Genomic DNA, 17,374 nt, shown 5'->3' with positions numbered 1-17,374 from the left:
TTTTAACACCCCACTGTCAAAAATGGACAGATCTTCCAAACAAAATATCAACAAAGATATTGTGTAATTGAACAGTGTTCTAAATAAAATGGACTTAACTGATAATAATAGAGACTTTAATCCCAAAGAAGCTAAATGTACACTCTTTTCAAAAGGAACATTTTCAAAGATAGAACACATGATAGGACAAAAACCAAGCCTCAACAAATTCAAGGAAATGGAAATCATACCAAACATTTTCTCCAGCCACAAGGGACTGATCTTAGAAACCAACCCCAAGAAAAAAAAAAACTCAAACACTCAAACTCATGGAGATTGAATAACATGCTATTAAACAATGAATGGATGAAGAATTAAATTAGGGAAGAAATAAAAAAATTCTGGGAACAAATGAAACTGAACTCACAACAATCCAAAACTTATGCGAAACAGTGAAGGCAGTCCTGAGAGAGAAGTTCATAGTGATACAGGCCTACCTAAAAAAGATAGAAACATTTCAAACAAACAGACTAACTCTATGCCTACAAGAACTCAAAGAACAACAAAGATAGACCAGAGCAAGTAGAAGGCAGGAAATAGTCAAGATCAGAGCAGAATTAAATGATATAGAGACTAAAAGCACAATTCTAAGGATCAATGAATCTAGGAACTGGTTCTTTGAGAAGATAAACAAAATTGAAAAGCCTGTAAGCAGGCTCATCAAGAAAAAAAGAGAGAGGACACAAATAAACAAAATCAGAAATGAAAGAAGAGAGATTACAACTGATACCACAGAAATAGAAGGGATTGTAAGGAATTACTATGAAGAATTGTATGCCAAGAAATTTGAAAACCTAGGTGAAATAGACCAATTTCTAGAAAAACTATAATATTCCAAAACTCAAAGAAGAAGCAACAGAAAGCCTGAACAGACCAATACCAGCTGGTAAAATTGAAGCAGTAATCAAAAAGCTTCTGACACACAAAAGCCCTGGCCTGGATGGTTTCACAGGAGAATACTACAAAGCATTTAAGGAAGAGCTAAGCCCTATCCTTCACATATTATTCCAAAACCTTCAAGAAGATGGAAGACTTCCAAACTCTTTTTATGAAATCAACATCATCCTAATCCCCAAACCAGATAAAGACATAACAGAGAAAGAAAACTTCAGGCCAATATGGTTGATGAACATAGATGCTAAAATCCTCAACGAAGTATTGGCAAACTGCATCCAGCAATACATTAAGAAGATCATGCACCATGACCAAGTGGGATTCATCCCAGGACTTCAAGGATGGTATAATGTTCACAAATCAATAAATGTAATACAACACATAAACAAAAGACAAAAATTACATGATCATATCAATAGATGTGGAAAAAGCAATTGATAAGGTACAGCACCCATTTATGAGAAAAAGCACTCAGCAAAGTGGGAATAGAGGGAGCATTCCTCAACATAATAAAGGCCACATATGAGAGACTTACAGCCAATATAATATTCAATGGGCAAAAATTAAGTGCTCTCACACTAAGATCAGGAACAAGATAAAGATGCCTGCTTTCACCATTCCTATTCAACATAGTAGTGGAAGTCCTAGCCACAACAATTGAACAAGAAAAAGAAATAAAAGGCATTCAAATTGGGAAGGAGGGAGCAAAACTATCATTGTTTGCAGATGACATGATAGTGTACACAGAAAATCCTACGGACCCCACCAAAAATCTACTCAACCTAATACATAGTTTTGGCAAAAAAGTGGGATACAAAGTCAATATTCAGAAATCAAAGGTATTTTTGTACACCAATAATGAAATATCAGAAACAGAAATCAGGGAAAAATCCCATTTAATATAGCAACAAGAATACAGTATGTAGGAATGAACCTAACCAAGGAGGTAAATGACTGGTACTCAGAAAACTATACAACACTGAAGAAAGAAATTAAGGAAGAAACAAACAAATGGAAGCATGTGCCATGCTCATGGGTTGGAATAACTAACATCATAAAAATGTCCATACTATGCAAAACAATTTATAGATTCAATGCAATCCCTATTACAGTACCAATGACATATTTCACAGATAGAGAACACTCATTTCAGAAATTTAAATGGAACCATAAACAACCCTGAATAGCTGCAGCAATTTTGAGAAAAAAGGACAAAGTAGGAGGGATCACAATACCTGATATCAAATTGTATTACAAGGCCACTGTAATCAAAACAGCCTGGTACTGACATAAAAACAAGCACATAGACCAATGGAACAGAACAGAGAGCCCAGAAATAAACCCAAGTCTCTACGATCAATTAATATTTGACAAAGAGGGCAGCAACATAAAATGGAGTAAAAATAGCCTCTTCAACAAATGGTGTTCATAAATCTGGACAGCTACATGCAAAAAAAATGAAACTCAATTGCTAACTTACAGCATACACAAAAATAAATTCAAGGTGGATAAAAGATTTAAATATAAGTCGTAATACCATAAAAGTCCTAGAGGAAAACATAAGCAGGAAAATCTCATACATTCCATGCCGCAACGACTTTACTGATCTGTTCCCTAAAGCAAGGGACATAATGGAAAGAATAAACAAATGGGACTTCATGAAATTAAAAACCTTCTGCATGGCTAAAGAAAACAGCGTTGATGAAAAGAGAAACATATGGGAAAACATATTTGCTAATGATATCTCGGACATGGATTTGATCTCCAAATTATATAAAGATCTCACATGACTCTTCCAGGAAGACAAAAAACCCAATTAAAAAATGGACAAAAGACTTGAACAGATACTTCTCCAAGGAGGACATATAGAGAGCCCAGAGATATATGAGAAGATGCTCAGCATCACTAGCCATCAGAGACATGCAAATTAAAACCACAATTAGATACCACTTCACACTGGTCAGAATGGCCATCATAAAGAAATCAATAAGCAAGTGTTAGGGAGGCTGTGGAAAAAAGGGAACCCTAGTGTACTGTTGGTGGGAATGCAGACTAGTACAGCTACTGTGGAAATCAATCTGGAATTTCCTCAGTAAAGTAAAAATGGAACTGTTTTTTGACTCAGCAATTCCACTGCTAGGATTATATCCTAAGAGCCCTGAAACACCAATCCAAAAGAACCTATGCACCCGAATGTTCATAGCAGCACAATTTACAATAGCCGAGTGCTGGAAGCAACCAACCTAAGTGCCCATCGGTAAATGTGTGTATGAAAAAACTATGGTACATTTACACAATGGAATAGTATACAACAGAGAGAAAGGAGCTCCTACCCTTTGTGAGAGCATGGGTGGATCTGGAGAGCATTATGCTAAGTGAAATAAGCCAGGTGTTGAGGGACAAATAGTACCATATGATCTCACCTTACATGGAACATAATTAACAAAATAAAACAAACAAAACATAAGCAGACATTGAAATCAATAATCTAACAATAATCAGAGGGGAGAGGGGAGGGGAAAAGGTTTTTGGAAACTACTGTAAAGGACACATGGACAAAACCAAGGGGGAGGGTGGAAGCAAGGGAGGGAGGTAGGTTTGGCTGGGGTACGGGGAGAGTGGGGCGGGAATTGCAGATAACTATAATTAAACAACAATAAAATAATCGTAAAAAATAAAATAGCTTCAAAAGAAAAAAGATCATTGTGACAATTTATGTTTTGTTGTTAGGTTATTTTAAATATTTTACTGAATCTGATATATTAATTCATGTAAATACTTAGATGTTTTAACTAAATTTGTAGTTGATGATTAAATGGGCAAGAGCAACTGGCTTACAACATTTTCAAGACTTTAAATACACAGAAAGATTTGAGAACAGCATCTAAAAGTGGGCTTTGTAAAATGTTTGAGGTATAAGGGCAAAGCAGATAAACTAAATCCCTAAGTATGGATTGAATGACTGACCTAAGTTTGACAGTAGTTAGGGAGAGTTTAGTCCACCACAGTAATAAAAAAAATTGTGCATTAATCTAAGAACAAGTTAAAATGAAACATTTTAATTCTAACAAAAATATCACTAGATATTAAACAAACTAAAATTTAAAATTTGGGTTTAAAGGTTTAGGGCATACTTATTTTCTAAATTCACAATTTATTAACTGCAAAATTACATTAATATTAATTTAATCTAAATCCACAACATAAAACTTAACTTTCTTATGCCAAACACCCTTCCTCTCAGACACTGAAAATCCAATTGACTTATTTGTAAAATAACAATTTTATGATATATAAATCCTAGAAAGAAACAATTAAATTCTAGAATCTAGAAAATTCTATGTGATGACTGAGTAAAACAAGGCTGTCCTGACTTTTCTTGAATTTCTTCTTGTTTTTTTTCTTTTGTGGGAACAAGAAATTATCTGTATTCGGTAATGCAAAATAAAATTTCATATAAAAAGCACCCCCTACTTTAGAAGCAAAGAGGTCATCTACATCAGTCTCTAAAATTAAACTCTTCTTTTCATCCCTGGTAGAATTGTATATGACTTCCAAACAGCTGAAACATTTAAAATGCTTCGATTAATTCCTGTGAAATCACAGCTATGAATGCCTTTGCTTTTGTGTCCACATTAACTTTTTCAAAGTTATACATGCTTTTCATTGGTGCTGATCATTTCATATAAATATATACTCCGTCAGAAATGTTAATGCCCCACCAACAAAGGCACAGCCAGCTCAGGTGTCATAATATAAGACACTGTGTGGTGACATAGTAGAGCGAGCTATGAAACTTAATCATAAAGGTCCAAATTGATAAAAACCAAGGCATAAAATAACAACTGCAGAGGCAACTTTCCCCTACTTTTACTTACATAGGTTGTGTTTTCTATCTGAAATAAATGTAAATTTGTATTTTAATAAATGTTTGAATTCTACAACAGAAAATTAACCTGCAGTCACACTAATCAAGTCATAAACACACCCAAATAAAAAACCAAAATATTTTTGGTACTGAAAAGTAAGAAAAGTTAATATTTATAAAATAAGAACTGCTCTTCCCTGGCAGACTTCAGCTGAATCAACTGCTCATAGGTGCCCTGAGAAATAAAAAGAAAATCTAGACTCCACTGGTGAAGAAACAAGCTCATCAATTCTATAAACTATGAAAAAATATATTCCAAGTATTTATTATTTTTCTAAATTTCGCAATAAAATATAAAATCAGTAATTTTAGGTTGTCCTTTAACTTATACATTTTTAAAGCTCCCCCCTCCCTTCATTTTAAGTACTTAAGTATTAATGATGAGAGCCCACGTGCATGCCATTAATGGCTTCTCCTTGAGCTGGGCCAACAGCTAGAGTAGGCAGTTGAATGTGTTTCTTGTAACTTTTTGGAAGTAATAATTACATCAAATGGTTTATGAAAAATCATTTGAAAATAATAGATAAAATATAATATTGCTTATCAGAACATTACTTGACTAGAAATAGTTTGGTTATGAATAATAAATTATGGCATTAAATGAAAGCAAAATCCCTCATATATGAGTATATATTGTTTAAACTAAAATACCTAAGTTATCTCTATTTTTCCTCTTTACTCTGAACAGGATATAGTCACTCAGGAAGAACATCTGTGTGTGCTAATAAGTTTCTAAGTCTCTTTGCTTTTTTACTTAGTTAAAGTGGTAGCAAATATTATTTTTAGCACCCCAGAACTACTATTAGGACAAGACAGCATAAGGTCCTGAGGTTTTCTGGAGAATAGATATATTCAAGTCAAAGAATGTTGTACACAGAAAGAAAAATACTACCAAAATTTAAAGGTGTATTTTTAGGTTTTTTCTTTCTCACTAACCTGTTAATCTGCTATTTTCAAGTGATGAGTGATAGTAAGTGGTGGACCCATTTCCGTGATAGTTACATGGGATGAACGCAAATTAATGACTGTAGGAAAGAGTTAATTTTCTTATGAGACATGGACTTCAAAGAAGAAAACAAACAGATAAAGGGTCAGTTTATTTTAAAAAACGTGGCTTGAATTTACAAGTGTGGGGGGGGAAAGGCAAGAAAATATTGCAGTTTAAATGAGCAGTGAATTCCAGGAAAAGACAACTACATGATTAAGCAAATGCAGGGCAACAAGAGGATAACATGAAAACCCACCACTTACTATCTACTAACAACACAATTCAAAATGAGTCTTTAGTGTACTCTTGCAAAATATCAAAGTGAGGTTTCAGGAACCCAATCATTAAACCTTAAATTGAAATCCCACCTCCATTACTTTTCACATATATATCCTTAGGAAAATCCCTTCACCTCAGTTTGCTCATCTACAAAATGAAGCTAACATAAGTACTGGGTGATTCCAGAACCCTTGTTCCTGACTGGTGCCTCAACTCTTGTCCTCTTCATCCACACCTTACCAGACACCTTCTCAGTTTGAACCACAGTCCAGATTCTATAGTTTTATAAGCACAGCCCTGGACTCCATGCCCTTCCCCAGCTAATGCCTGCTGTGTCCTTCCTTTCACCACCAAAGGCTCCATAAAAGGGGTCTGTCTTGAAGTTCTGAAGGGTCACCCCCTGGGATATCTGCTCATGCTGTTTGGTTAAAGACCAGCAAAACATACCACTAAACATTTAGTTGGGAAATAAGACAACTCCTGTTCTGTTGTCACCCTCCGTGGGCTTTGTGAAGCACCTACCACTGCTGACCTTCCTTGGCTCTTTAACTGCCCTCTTCCTTTGACTTCCTAGAAATGACTTTTGATTCTTTTTCCATTTCCTCATTCTACTTTCCTAGTGACATTTCCCCGTTCTTTTACCCATGGGTTTCATTCTTGGTCCTCCACACCCACATTTTTTAAACTTTTAATTTTGAGATTATTGAAGATTCATATGCACTTGTAAGAAAAAATACAGAGAGATCCCAAATATCCTTCACCCCAACAGTAACATCTTACATAGCTATAGTACCATATCAGAATCAGGAAACTGACATTGAGACAATTCATCAAAATTCAGAGTTTGGTAGTTCTACATACACTCATTTGTGTACGTTTGTGTGGGAAGGTGCATTGCTATTTTATTAGTTGTATGTATAGATAGCACACCTACATTTTGACTCACATTCCAGAGATGGGGTCTTGTCATTCTGGGGAAAAGAGTGGTTGAGGGGGGCATACAGCAACCCCTAAGCCCTGATGATACCCATGCACTCTAAAGTGGTCTCTGTGCTGTGAAATGAGCTATCCTTAAACTGTGGCATACAAATTATCATCTTTCTCTTCATGATGCTCCTTAGTCTAGAACACTTTACCAGCTTCTTTCAATGTCTGTCCACCCTTTTAAGTTTGGCTTTGGGTTGTCTCCATGGAAAGCCCCTGTGGTGCTACCAGTCCACAAATGAGTCCTTTTATATTAATCCTGTTTCCACTATTACATGTAAAGCTACTTTGGGATAAAAAATAAACTGTTTTTGTGGGTCCCATGGGTCTGAAACAAATGGGTCTTCAATAATACAAAGTTCAGCTAAAGTGGGAAGAGAAAGGGAAAGAGAAGAAACAAGGAAGGCAGAACTTTCACAGAGGACTATAGAAACTAGGATTTCAAAAACTAGATTAAAAAAATATCACAGCAAGCACGTATAAAAGACTATAATCTTTACTTTTCCTGCCCACAAGAATCAATATTCTGAAAAAAACCTCACCCTCTTCAACAGTAAACAGGTTGCCCATTTCTGCTGATGAATGATACTGGACTGGCTCAGAATTCTTCACATTTGCCAATGGCAGGAAGGGGTCATAATCTGAAGATGACAAGTCAGCCAGGGTCAGTGTGTAGTGACTCTGTTGGGTGTATGTGCTTGAGCCACACACACAGCAGTGTAGAACCTGGGGAAAAAAGGAGGGAATGTATGCATGGATGCAGCTAACCTTCTGTACCTGATAATTTATCAGACTACAACAGTACTTAGGAGGTAGGACTCCTGCTTGATCGTACTTGAAAACATCAAATCCTTTCCATTCTGAAGCACAGTCTTGCTATTGGCAAGTTCATTCGTTCCTTTCACATCAATGCCAATAAATAAATTCTCAAGGCAAAAAAAAAAGCAAAAGTAAAAAGTGCTTATTTCACCATTCTGTGCAGTGAAACATACCTAGGTCCTGCTTTAGTTTACCAAGGGCAACACAAGTAAATAGGAAGAACTAAATCTGCAGACGAAGACTAGCTATGGTATAAGCCATAAGATAAACCACCATCACTAATAGTGGAGGGTAGATTGCAAGTAATAAGCAGAGACTGTCAGCATTTCACAAATGCTCATGAACTTAAATTAGCATAACTCACAATCCCAAGAATTGGAAAGGCTAATTTAATCTAATTTTTAAAAGTGTGATTAATGAAGTAAATTTAATATAAATTTTTTAAGTACTCTTATTCTCACAAGATCAGTTTCCTAAAAGCTTATTGGTTGTTTACAAATTGCTGTTGACTCTATAAGCTCTTTTTTAAAAATATTTTTATTGATTATGGTATTAGAGTTGTTCCATTTTTTCCATCCCTTTTATCCCTTTTCCCAATATCCCCCCTCCAGAACTCCCCTACACTTAATTCATGTCCATGGGTCATGCATACATGACCCATGAATGGCTTCTCCATTTCCCATATGGTTCTTAACCCACCCCTGTCTATTTTGTACCTACCATTTATACTTTTTATTCCCTGTACCTTTCCCTCTATCCTTCCCCTGCCCCATTCCTGTTGATAACCCTCCATGTGATTTCCATTTCTTTGATTCTGTTCCTGTTGTAGTTGTTTGCTTAGTTTGTTTTTGTTATTTCTTTTTTTTTTTAGGTTCAGTTGTTGATAGCTGTGGCTTTGTTGTCATTTTACTGTTCAGAGTTTAGATCTTCTTTTTCTTAGATAAGTCCCTGTAACTTTTCACATAGCAAAGGGCTTGATTGGTGATGATAAACTCATTTAACTTTACCTTGTCTGGGAAGCACTTTACCTGCCCTTCCATTCTAAATGATAGTTTTGCTGGATACAGTAACCTTGGATACAGGTTCTGGCCTTTCATGACTTTGGAAACTTCTTTGAAGCCCTTTCTTGCCTGCAAGGTTTCTTTTGAGAAATCAGCTGATAGTCTTATGGGAACTCTTTTGAAGGTAACTGTCTTGTTTTCTCTTGCTGCTTTCAAGATTCTCTCCTTATCTTCAATATTGGGTAACTTAATTATGATGTACCTTGGTGTGTGCTTCTTTGGGTCCAACTTCTTTGGGACTCTGTGAGCTTCCTGCACTTTCTGGAAGTCTATCTCCTTCACCAGATTGGGAAGTTTTGCGTCATTATTTTTTTCAGATAAGTTGTCCATTTCCTGCTCTTCTTTTTCTTCTGGCTCCGTGATGATTTGGATGTTAGAATGTTTAAAGTTGTCCCAGAGGTTCCTAGGCCTCTCCTCATTTTTTTGAATTTTTGTTTCTTCATTCTGTTGATTAGATGTTTCTTTCCTTCTTCTGTTCCAAATCATTGATTTGAGTCCCAGTTTCCTTCCCGTCACTGTTGGTTTCCTGTATATCTTGCTTTATTTCACTCTGCATAGCTTTCACTTTTTTCTCTATTTTGCATCTTTACACAATCATTTCTGTGAGCATCCTGATGACCAGTGTTTTGAACTGTGCATCTAATTGGTGGGCTATCTCCTCGTCATTTAGTTCTTTTTCTGGAGTTTTTGATCTGTTCTTTCATCTGGGCCACATTTCTTTTTCTTGGAGCACCTGTTATGTTGTAAGGAGCAGAGCCTTAGGTATTGATCAGGGTGTGGCAACCACTGTGGTGCTGTATGGGGAGCAGGAGTCAGAGAGGAAAAGTATGTTGCTTGCTTGGCTCTTGCCTCACTTTCAGTCACTTCCTCCACTACCCACAAGTGAACTGGGCCTTTCTAATGCTGATTCCAAGGTGGGTGTGTTTATGCACGTTCTAGGGCCCTGTGGGTCTCTCCAATGAACTCTCCTGTGAGACTGGGAGTTTCTCCCACTGCCACAACTCCAACAAGTTTTTAAAGCCAGAGGTTGTGAGGCTTTAGTTTCCCTGGCTGGAAATCTGGGTTGTGCAGTCTGTGTCGCTTTCCCAGCTGTTCTTTCCAGCTTATCTGCACGCAAATGTGGGACTGCTTGGTCTGCCACCTGCTGCCTTGCCTGTCCAATCTGTTGCCTTGCTACACACTCTCTTCACCCTGGCTGCCCGTCTCTGCCCCTCCTACAATCTGGATGAACGGTTCTTCTTTAACTTGTTGGTTGTCAGATTTCCACAGTTTGATTTTGTGGCAGTTCTGTTTGTTTTTTGTTTTTAAATTTGTTGTTGCCCTTCTTTTGGTAGCAAAGCATACCTATCTATGCCTCCATCTTGGGTGAAATTCTACTCTATAAGCTCTAGAAGCTATGTAAATGCAGATCATCTTGCATATGTCAAAATGTATAAATGACCTAATAACTATAGTAAACTTTACTTTTTGATCATAAATTCAAAATCATAAAATAAAAAGGCTGATTTTTATGAAAATCAAGGTGCAATCCTAGAAATTAGGGAGATATCTTTTGGGCTATAGTTATACAAGTCAATTCACCTTTACTTATTTATTTCAAAAATTTTTTATTTGGTCCTGGCCAGGTAGCTAGCTCAGTTGGCTAGAATGTCATCCCAATCCACCAAGGTTGTGGATTCAATCTCTGGTCAGTGGACATATAAAAATCAACCAATGAATGCATAAGTAAGTGGAAGAACAAATTGCTGTTTCTCTTGCTTTTTTGCTCTCTCTAAAATCAATAAAAAATATTTTTATTGAATTTATTGGGGTGATACTGGTTTACAAAATTATATAGGTTTCAAGTATACAATTCTATAACACAGCATCTGTACATTGTACTATGTGTTCACAACTCAAAGTCTAGTCTCCATATGTCAATTCACTTTTAGATGAGTAGCTTGATTTACCCATATGGCAGGAGGCCTTGTTTTGGGGCTGGACATCTTCCTGTTTAGTTCCTTCTACTCATGTTGACTCTTGGGGACTAGAGGAAGATTTAGGGGCATGTAACCTTTGTGCTCAGCTAAAAAGTACCAAGAACTGTATTCAGCCAGGACACTCACCTAAGTATGTCCTGTTCCTAGCAGAAAAGCAGCACAGAAAAACTATGGTAGCTTTCTTATTAATACAAAAATTGAGCTTCTGTCATTGAGAAAATTAATTTCTTAGTCAATTGCAATAAAAATATGAAATACAAGTTAAAACCACAATGTAGAACCACTCCATACCTATCACATAGCAAAATGTTAGCAGCTGCAACTCTCATGCATTGTTGGTGACAGTGTAAATTAAATTAGTATAATCATTCTGGAAAATTATTTAGTATTCACCACTAAAGCAGAACACATGTATTTCAGCAACTCTATTATACATATGTATATGTATAATACATATAATATGTATTATACCTGGGGAAATACATATATATCTACACTAAATACATACATACATATGTATGTATTATACCTAGGAGAAATACATACATATGTATATTATATTATATCAGCAGAAATACATACATATATATACTAAAAAACATACTGGAATAGAATGTTCACAGAACTTTCTTTTAAATGGTCCTAAATCTAAACTAACCACATTTCTATTTACAGCAGAATAGAACATAAATTGTGGTTTATTCTCATCACATAATACTAAATAGCAATGAGAGTAAAAAAATCTGTAACTATTCACAACAATATGATGAATACCTCAAAAACAACATTGTGTGAAGACATTAGGCACACAAGAATATACTGTATGCTTCCACTGATATAAAGTTCAAAAATAGGTCGACCTTATCTATACTGTAACAGGATAGCAGTTACCCCTGAGTATGTGAGTGGGGGCAATGACTAGGAGGATGTGCAGTGGGGACTTCTTGGGAGGCTAGGAATGTTCTATTTCTGAAGTTGGTTTCCCAGGTGGCTTACTTTGTGAAAATTCATCAAGCTCTCTCTTATGACTGCTGCAATTTTCTAAATGCATTTATACTTCAATCGAAAGTTTCCTTTAAAAAATACATAAAAAGTTATTCAATAAATGTGTGAATCACATTAACTATGAGGTGACTTTTGTAAAGAAGTTTTAAGAAACATCTTTATATAATTGATCCTAACAGTTTAAATCTCTGACCACTAAAGAATCCATTTAAAAATACACAATACATTTTAGAAAAATTTCAACCAAGGTCAAGTGGTATTTTTTTTAATTTAGTAAATTTTAAAATAAGAATAAAGTAATGACTTAATGACTTCAAATCTTTTTTAAAAAACTATTATAAAAAGTTTGTTACTAGTATAAAGGACACATGGACAATAACGGGGAGCGGGTGGAAGGAGGTGGGGAGGGCTGGGGTAGGCTGGGATGGGGGTAAAGGGCAGAAAACTGTACTTGGATAACAATTAAAATTTTTAAAAAGTTTGTTACTAAAAAAATAAACAATAGAATTGTCCCTACATAATAGTAATTATTCAATGGATACCCAATGCTAAATAAATAAATGAAGCCCTCATAGGACAGACTGTAGGGCCCACACAGAAGAATAGTATAAAGGATCCAGAGCAAACACCAAACCTAGTCATTAATATGGGGTGACTTTAAATATTTTAAGTACTGTAAAAATGAGGCTAATTATTTTGGTGTGATGTATTTCATTAATTTATTTCTTAAGATCTTTTAAAGCAAAGAGATCACTAGGACTACTATCCTTTTTTCTTCCTTTGAAAAATAGATTTTGTTAAACTAAGGCTATAGACATTTCTACAATATCAACAGTTCTTTTTAAAATTAAGTAGATTTGAACCATGTTCCATGAAAACTGGGGGATTCTGATCAAACTGAAGTTGTTTAAAGATGACACATCATGTAAAAATGCATGCATCGTTCACATAGTAATCACTGATGCTTAAGCCCATACTATACACCTTTTAGGCCCAGCTGGAGACTCACCCTGTAGATATAGTCCAGCAAAGGGGCTCTGGATGAGTGCTGTTCCTCCAGGGCCACCACAGACACTGGGTGGAGAAGTGCATTCGCTGGCAAAGCCATGCACCAGTCCAAGAGGCAGAGTATCAAGGACACAATAAACTGGAACAGGAAATAGGACCGTTACCTTATTCTGCAGTCTTTCGAACTTTATTAAAGGTATTTAACAAACAACAGAATTGTCCCTGCATAATAGCAACTATTCAATGGACACATGAGTGAAAAAGGAATAAGTGAATGAACAAGGTTTTCACAGGAGCATCAGCAGAGAGGGGTATTATACAGGGGTGTCCAACCTTTTGGCATTCCTAGATCACAATGGAAGAAGAGTTATCTTGGGCAACACATGAAATCACTGCAACACATAATCACAAAAAAATCTCATGTCCCAAGTCAATTTACAATTTCGTGTTGGGCTGCATTCATCACCATCATGGGCTACAAGCAGCCTATTAGCCGCAGGTTGGATACCCCTGTGAAGTTATCCCTGCATGTAACATTATTTATCATTCTGCTTTACATATTTAAGAAACAACTTCTAGGGAAAACTTAGCCAATGTGCCACCTACCTTCTTATCTGTTTCCACTGAGGAGTACTCTGCACTTGGTAAAAGAAAAGCAATTGTGGCCACAAGGATCTGCATAAAAGACAATGGTCCCCAATCAAATGAGCATAGTTTATTAATTTTGGAAGCTACATGATAAAAATTTCCACATGGCTTCCACTCCACTGTATGTGGCAAAACTGGCGACCCCAGAGACAACTATTTCTCTTTAGAGTCATACAATTTCTAGTTTCAATCTCCATACTGTTTATTAGGAAATTAAAAAAAATACTTTGAAAAAATAATTATGAAAATGCTTCCATTTAGTTTTCTTATACATTACCCCAGGTCTACATCTGCTATCCAAGTGTTCCGGCATCTCTTTTTATACTCAAAGGTATTATTCTATTTAGATGACAAATTATATGGTTGCCCTATAACCCAACTTCACATTTTGCAGTACCTTACAACTCCTATGTCCGAAGTTGTATTTCACTCTAAGTCACTTAACGGGAAAAAATCACTTATGATTTTTGATGTAGTAGAGAGAATAAAGTGATCTCAATGGTGAAATCTGTCTAGAGCTGAGAAAACAAATCACTATCATTCTCTCTCCCTGGGATACCTCATGGGAGACAAACCAAATTTCCTTGAAGAGTTACCACTGTATAAGTACAGCTATAAAAATTGTCAGAAACAAATGTTTTAATACCAGGCCCCTAGAGGGGTGAGGGTACCTGCTCCTGCACAAGCAAGCAACCCCAAATGTAATCAACCTCCAGAACATTATTGCTGAGATGATTTTTCTTTCTGTCCCTCTCTTCCACCAATTACCCTTACAGAGGGTATTATAGCAATAATTTCATTACCACTGGGTAATCATGCTATGGCAAAGCATGGTCCAGGCTGTCAGTCTGAGAAAGACTCCTGTTTTACACAATAGTCCCCACTTTCTTCCCAATGCACCCCACCAAACACACTGAGGGCCTCATAACCAGCTGCCTACTCCTTGTTGGCACCATCCAAATTACTCTGGATGAATGAAGTTCAATCTATAAAAGGTCTCTTTGTTGTGGTCCAGTCTGCCTTTAAAACTGTCCAAGTGGAAGACCCTGCCCTGGAACTGGTAGCTTCATTACGTAGTGCCTGAAATCACAGTTGAGAACCAGTGCAATTCAAGTTGAAAATGAATGACTCATGTGGCAATTTAACCATCGGTTCTCTAACAATTGAGTATCTATAATTAATGAAATATCAAATAAAAATGAAAGGCTTATACATTAGAGTAAAGAGACTTACTTCTGCAATTTTCAGAGGCAGAGAGGTTTCAAGCATCTGAAGCTTTTCCCAGTAGGAAACCAGCAACTGAAGAACATCGCAAGCTGCCTGAGCCACGATTTTGTTAGGAAACTATGAGAGAAAACAAAACCCCAACTAGAAAGTAGTACAGACTTCTGGCCAAGATGGAGGTGAAGGCAAATACACTTTGCCTCCTTGTATAGCCAAAAGGATAACAACAAATTTCAAAACAAAAAATAATCAGAACTGCCAGAAAATCAAACTGGATGGAAGTCTGACAACCAAGGAGTTAAAGAAGAAACGTTCATCCAGACCCATAGGAGGGGTGGAGCCAGGCAGCCAGGTGGAGAGGACTTGCAGCAGGACAGCAGCTGGAGGACCAGGGTGGGTGAGGTGGACTGGAAGAGGTGGTGGCCTGCAGACCAGGCAGTCCCACATTTGCATGTTGAGAAATGGGGAGGAACAACTGGGGAGCTAGGCAGACCACACAACCCAGGGTCCCAGCACAGGGAAATAAAGCCTCAAAAGCTCTGACTGAAAAAAATCTGTAGGGGTTGAGGCAGCAGGCGAAACTCCTGGCCTCACAGGATAGTTCACTGGAGAGACCCACAGGGTCCTATAACGTACACAAAACCACCCACCTGGGAATCTGCACCAGAAGGGCCCAATTTGCTTGTGGATTCTAGAGGAAGTAACTGAAAGCCAGTGGAGAGCTAAGCAAGAGGCATTGTTCCCTACAGGACCTCTCCCCCACACACCATGCCATGACGCAGCTATGGGTTGCCATGCCCTGGCAAATACCTAAGGCTCCGCCCCTTACTATGTAACAGGCATGCTGAGACCTCCCCCCCCAAAAAGGCCCAAATGAAAGAACAAATCAAAGCTCCAGAAAAAATACAACTAAGCAATAAGAAGACAGCCAACCTATCAGATGCAGAGTTCAAAACACTGGTAATCAGGATGCTCACAGAAATGACTGTGTAAAGATGCAAAATACAGAAAAAATTGAAGACTATGAAAAGTGAAATAAAGGAAGATGTATTCCAATAGTGATGGGATGGAAACCAGGACTCAAATCAACAGTTTAGAGCAGAAGGAATAAACTAACATTCAACCAGTACAGAATGAAGAAACAAGAATTTTAAAAAATAAGGAGTCTTAGTAACCTCTGGGACAACTTTAAACTTTCCAACATCCAAATCATAGGGTGCCAGAAGGAGAAGAGGAAGAACAAGAAATGAAAAACTTATTCAAAAACAAAATGAAGGACAACTTCCTTAATCCTTTTCCTTAAAGAAAATAGATTTCTAGGAAGTCCAGAAGCTCAGAGAGTCCCAAAGAAGCACAAACCAAGGCACATGATAATTACATTAGCCAAGATTAAAGATAAAGCAGCAAGAGAAAAGGAGACAATTACTTTCCAAAGAGTTCCCATAAGACTATCAGCTGATTTCTCCAAAGAAACCTTACAGGTAAGAAGGGTTTGGAAAGATGTATTTAAAGTCATTGCCTATTTAAAGGCAAGGACCTACATCCAAGATTACTCTATCAAGCAAAGGTTTCATTTAGAATGGAAGGGCAGATACAGTACTTGCCAGACAAGGTCAAGTTAAAAGAGTTCATCAGCACCAAGCACTTATTATATGAAATGTTAGAGCATGGGTGTCAAACTCATTTTCACCAGGGCCACATCAGCCCCATGGTTGGGACCAGTCCTTAATTAGGGAAAGGAGCTCGGCATTGCTGCTGGATAGAAACAAGGTTCCATGCCAGATACAAGATGGAGGGCAGGATTTGGACACGGGCCTTGTGTTTACCACCTGTGTGTTAAAGAGACCTATCTGAGAAAAAGATAAAAAACTATGAATAGTAAGGTGACAACAAAGTCACAGCTATTAACAACTGAACCTAAAAAAAAAAAAGCCAAAAACAAAAATGAACTAAGCAAACAATCAGAATGGGAACAGATTCACAGAAATGGAGATCACATGAAGGGTTATCAGAGGGATGGGGGAGGGAAACAAATAGGGGAAAAGGTACAGGCAAGACGAAGCATAAATAGGAGCTACAAAATAAACAGGGAGAGATTAAGAACAGTATGGGAAATGGAGAAGCCAAGAACTTGTATGTACAACACAAGGACATGAACTAAGGTGGGGGAGTGATGGTGGGAGGTGGGAGTACAGGGCAGAGGGGAATAAAGGGGAGAAAGAAATGGGACAACTGTAGTAGCACAATCAATAAAACATATTAAAAAAACCTGAACTAAATAACCTAACTTAACACGTACATTATTCCTAAGGAAGAACAAAAGTTATTTCCTTCAAGCTCCCTTTAAACAGAGATTTCCTTGTTTTGCATTGTTTGTGAAAAATATCTTATTACCAGACAGTTTATACATGATCACCATTCTAGAACTAATTCTTAACTTAGACTAGCTGTATTACTTTACATCATATTCTGTAGAAAAAAATAGCTATCACTTAATCATTTGGAAATTAAAACCATA

The 17,374-nt window shown here is 36.9% G+C and overlaps 1 protein-coding gene across 4 annotated transcripts in view; it reads right to left on the bottom strand.

Annotated features, from left to right (window-relative positions):
• The window catches only part of RALGAPA2 (Ral GTPase activating protein catalytic subunit alpha 2), a 381,676-nt gene that overhangs the window by 138,265 nt on the left and 226,037 nt on the right, over window positions 1-17,374 (bottom strand). For all 4 annotated transcript variants that reach the window (XM_037057016.1, XM_037057018.1, XM_037057015.1 and 1 more), the window contains 4 exons: window positions 14,866-14,976; window positions 13,591-13,659; window positions 12,986-13,123; window positions 7,655-7,838 (listed from right to left, as the gene is read on the bottom strand). In XM_037057016.1, coding sequence (XP_036912911.1) covers window positions 7,655-7,838; window positions 12,986-13,123; window positions 13,591-13,659; window positions 14,866-14,976 — 502 coding nt within the window. The remainder of the gene's footprint in view (window positions 1-7,654; window positions 7,839-12,985; window positions 13,124-13,590; window positions 13,660-14,865; window positions 14,977-17,374) is intronic.

This window comes from Sturnira hondurensis, unplaced genomic scaffold, assembly GCF_014824575.4.
Source record: "Sturnira hondurensis isolate 20B ecotype Veracruz unplaced genomic scaffold, ASM1482457v3 Scaffold0009244, whole genome shotgun sequence".
Classification (NCBI taxonomy): Eukaryota; Metazoa; Chordata; class Mammalia; order Chiroptera; family Phyllostomidae; genus Sturnira; species Sturnira hondurensis.
The sequence above is the reverse complement of the archived record's forward strand: the minus strand, read 5'-3'. Positions and strand labels throughout refer to the sequence as shown.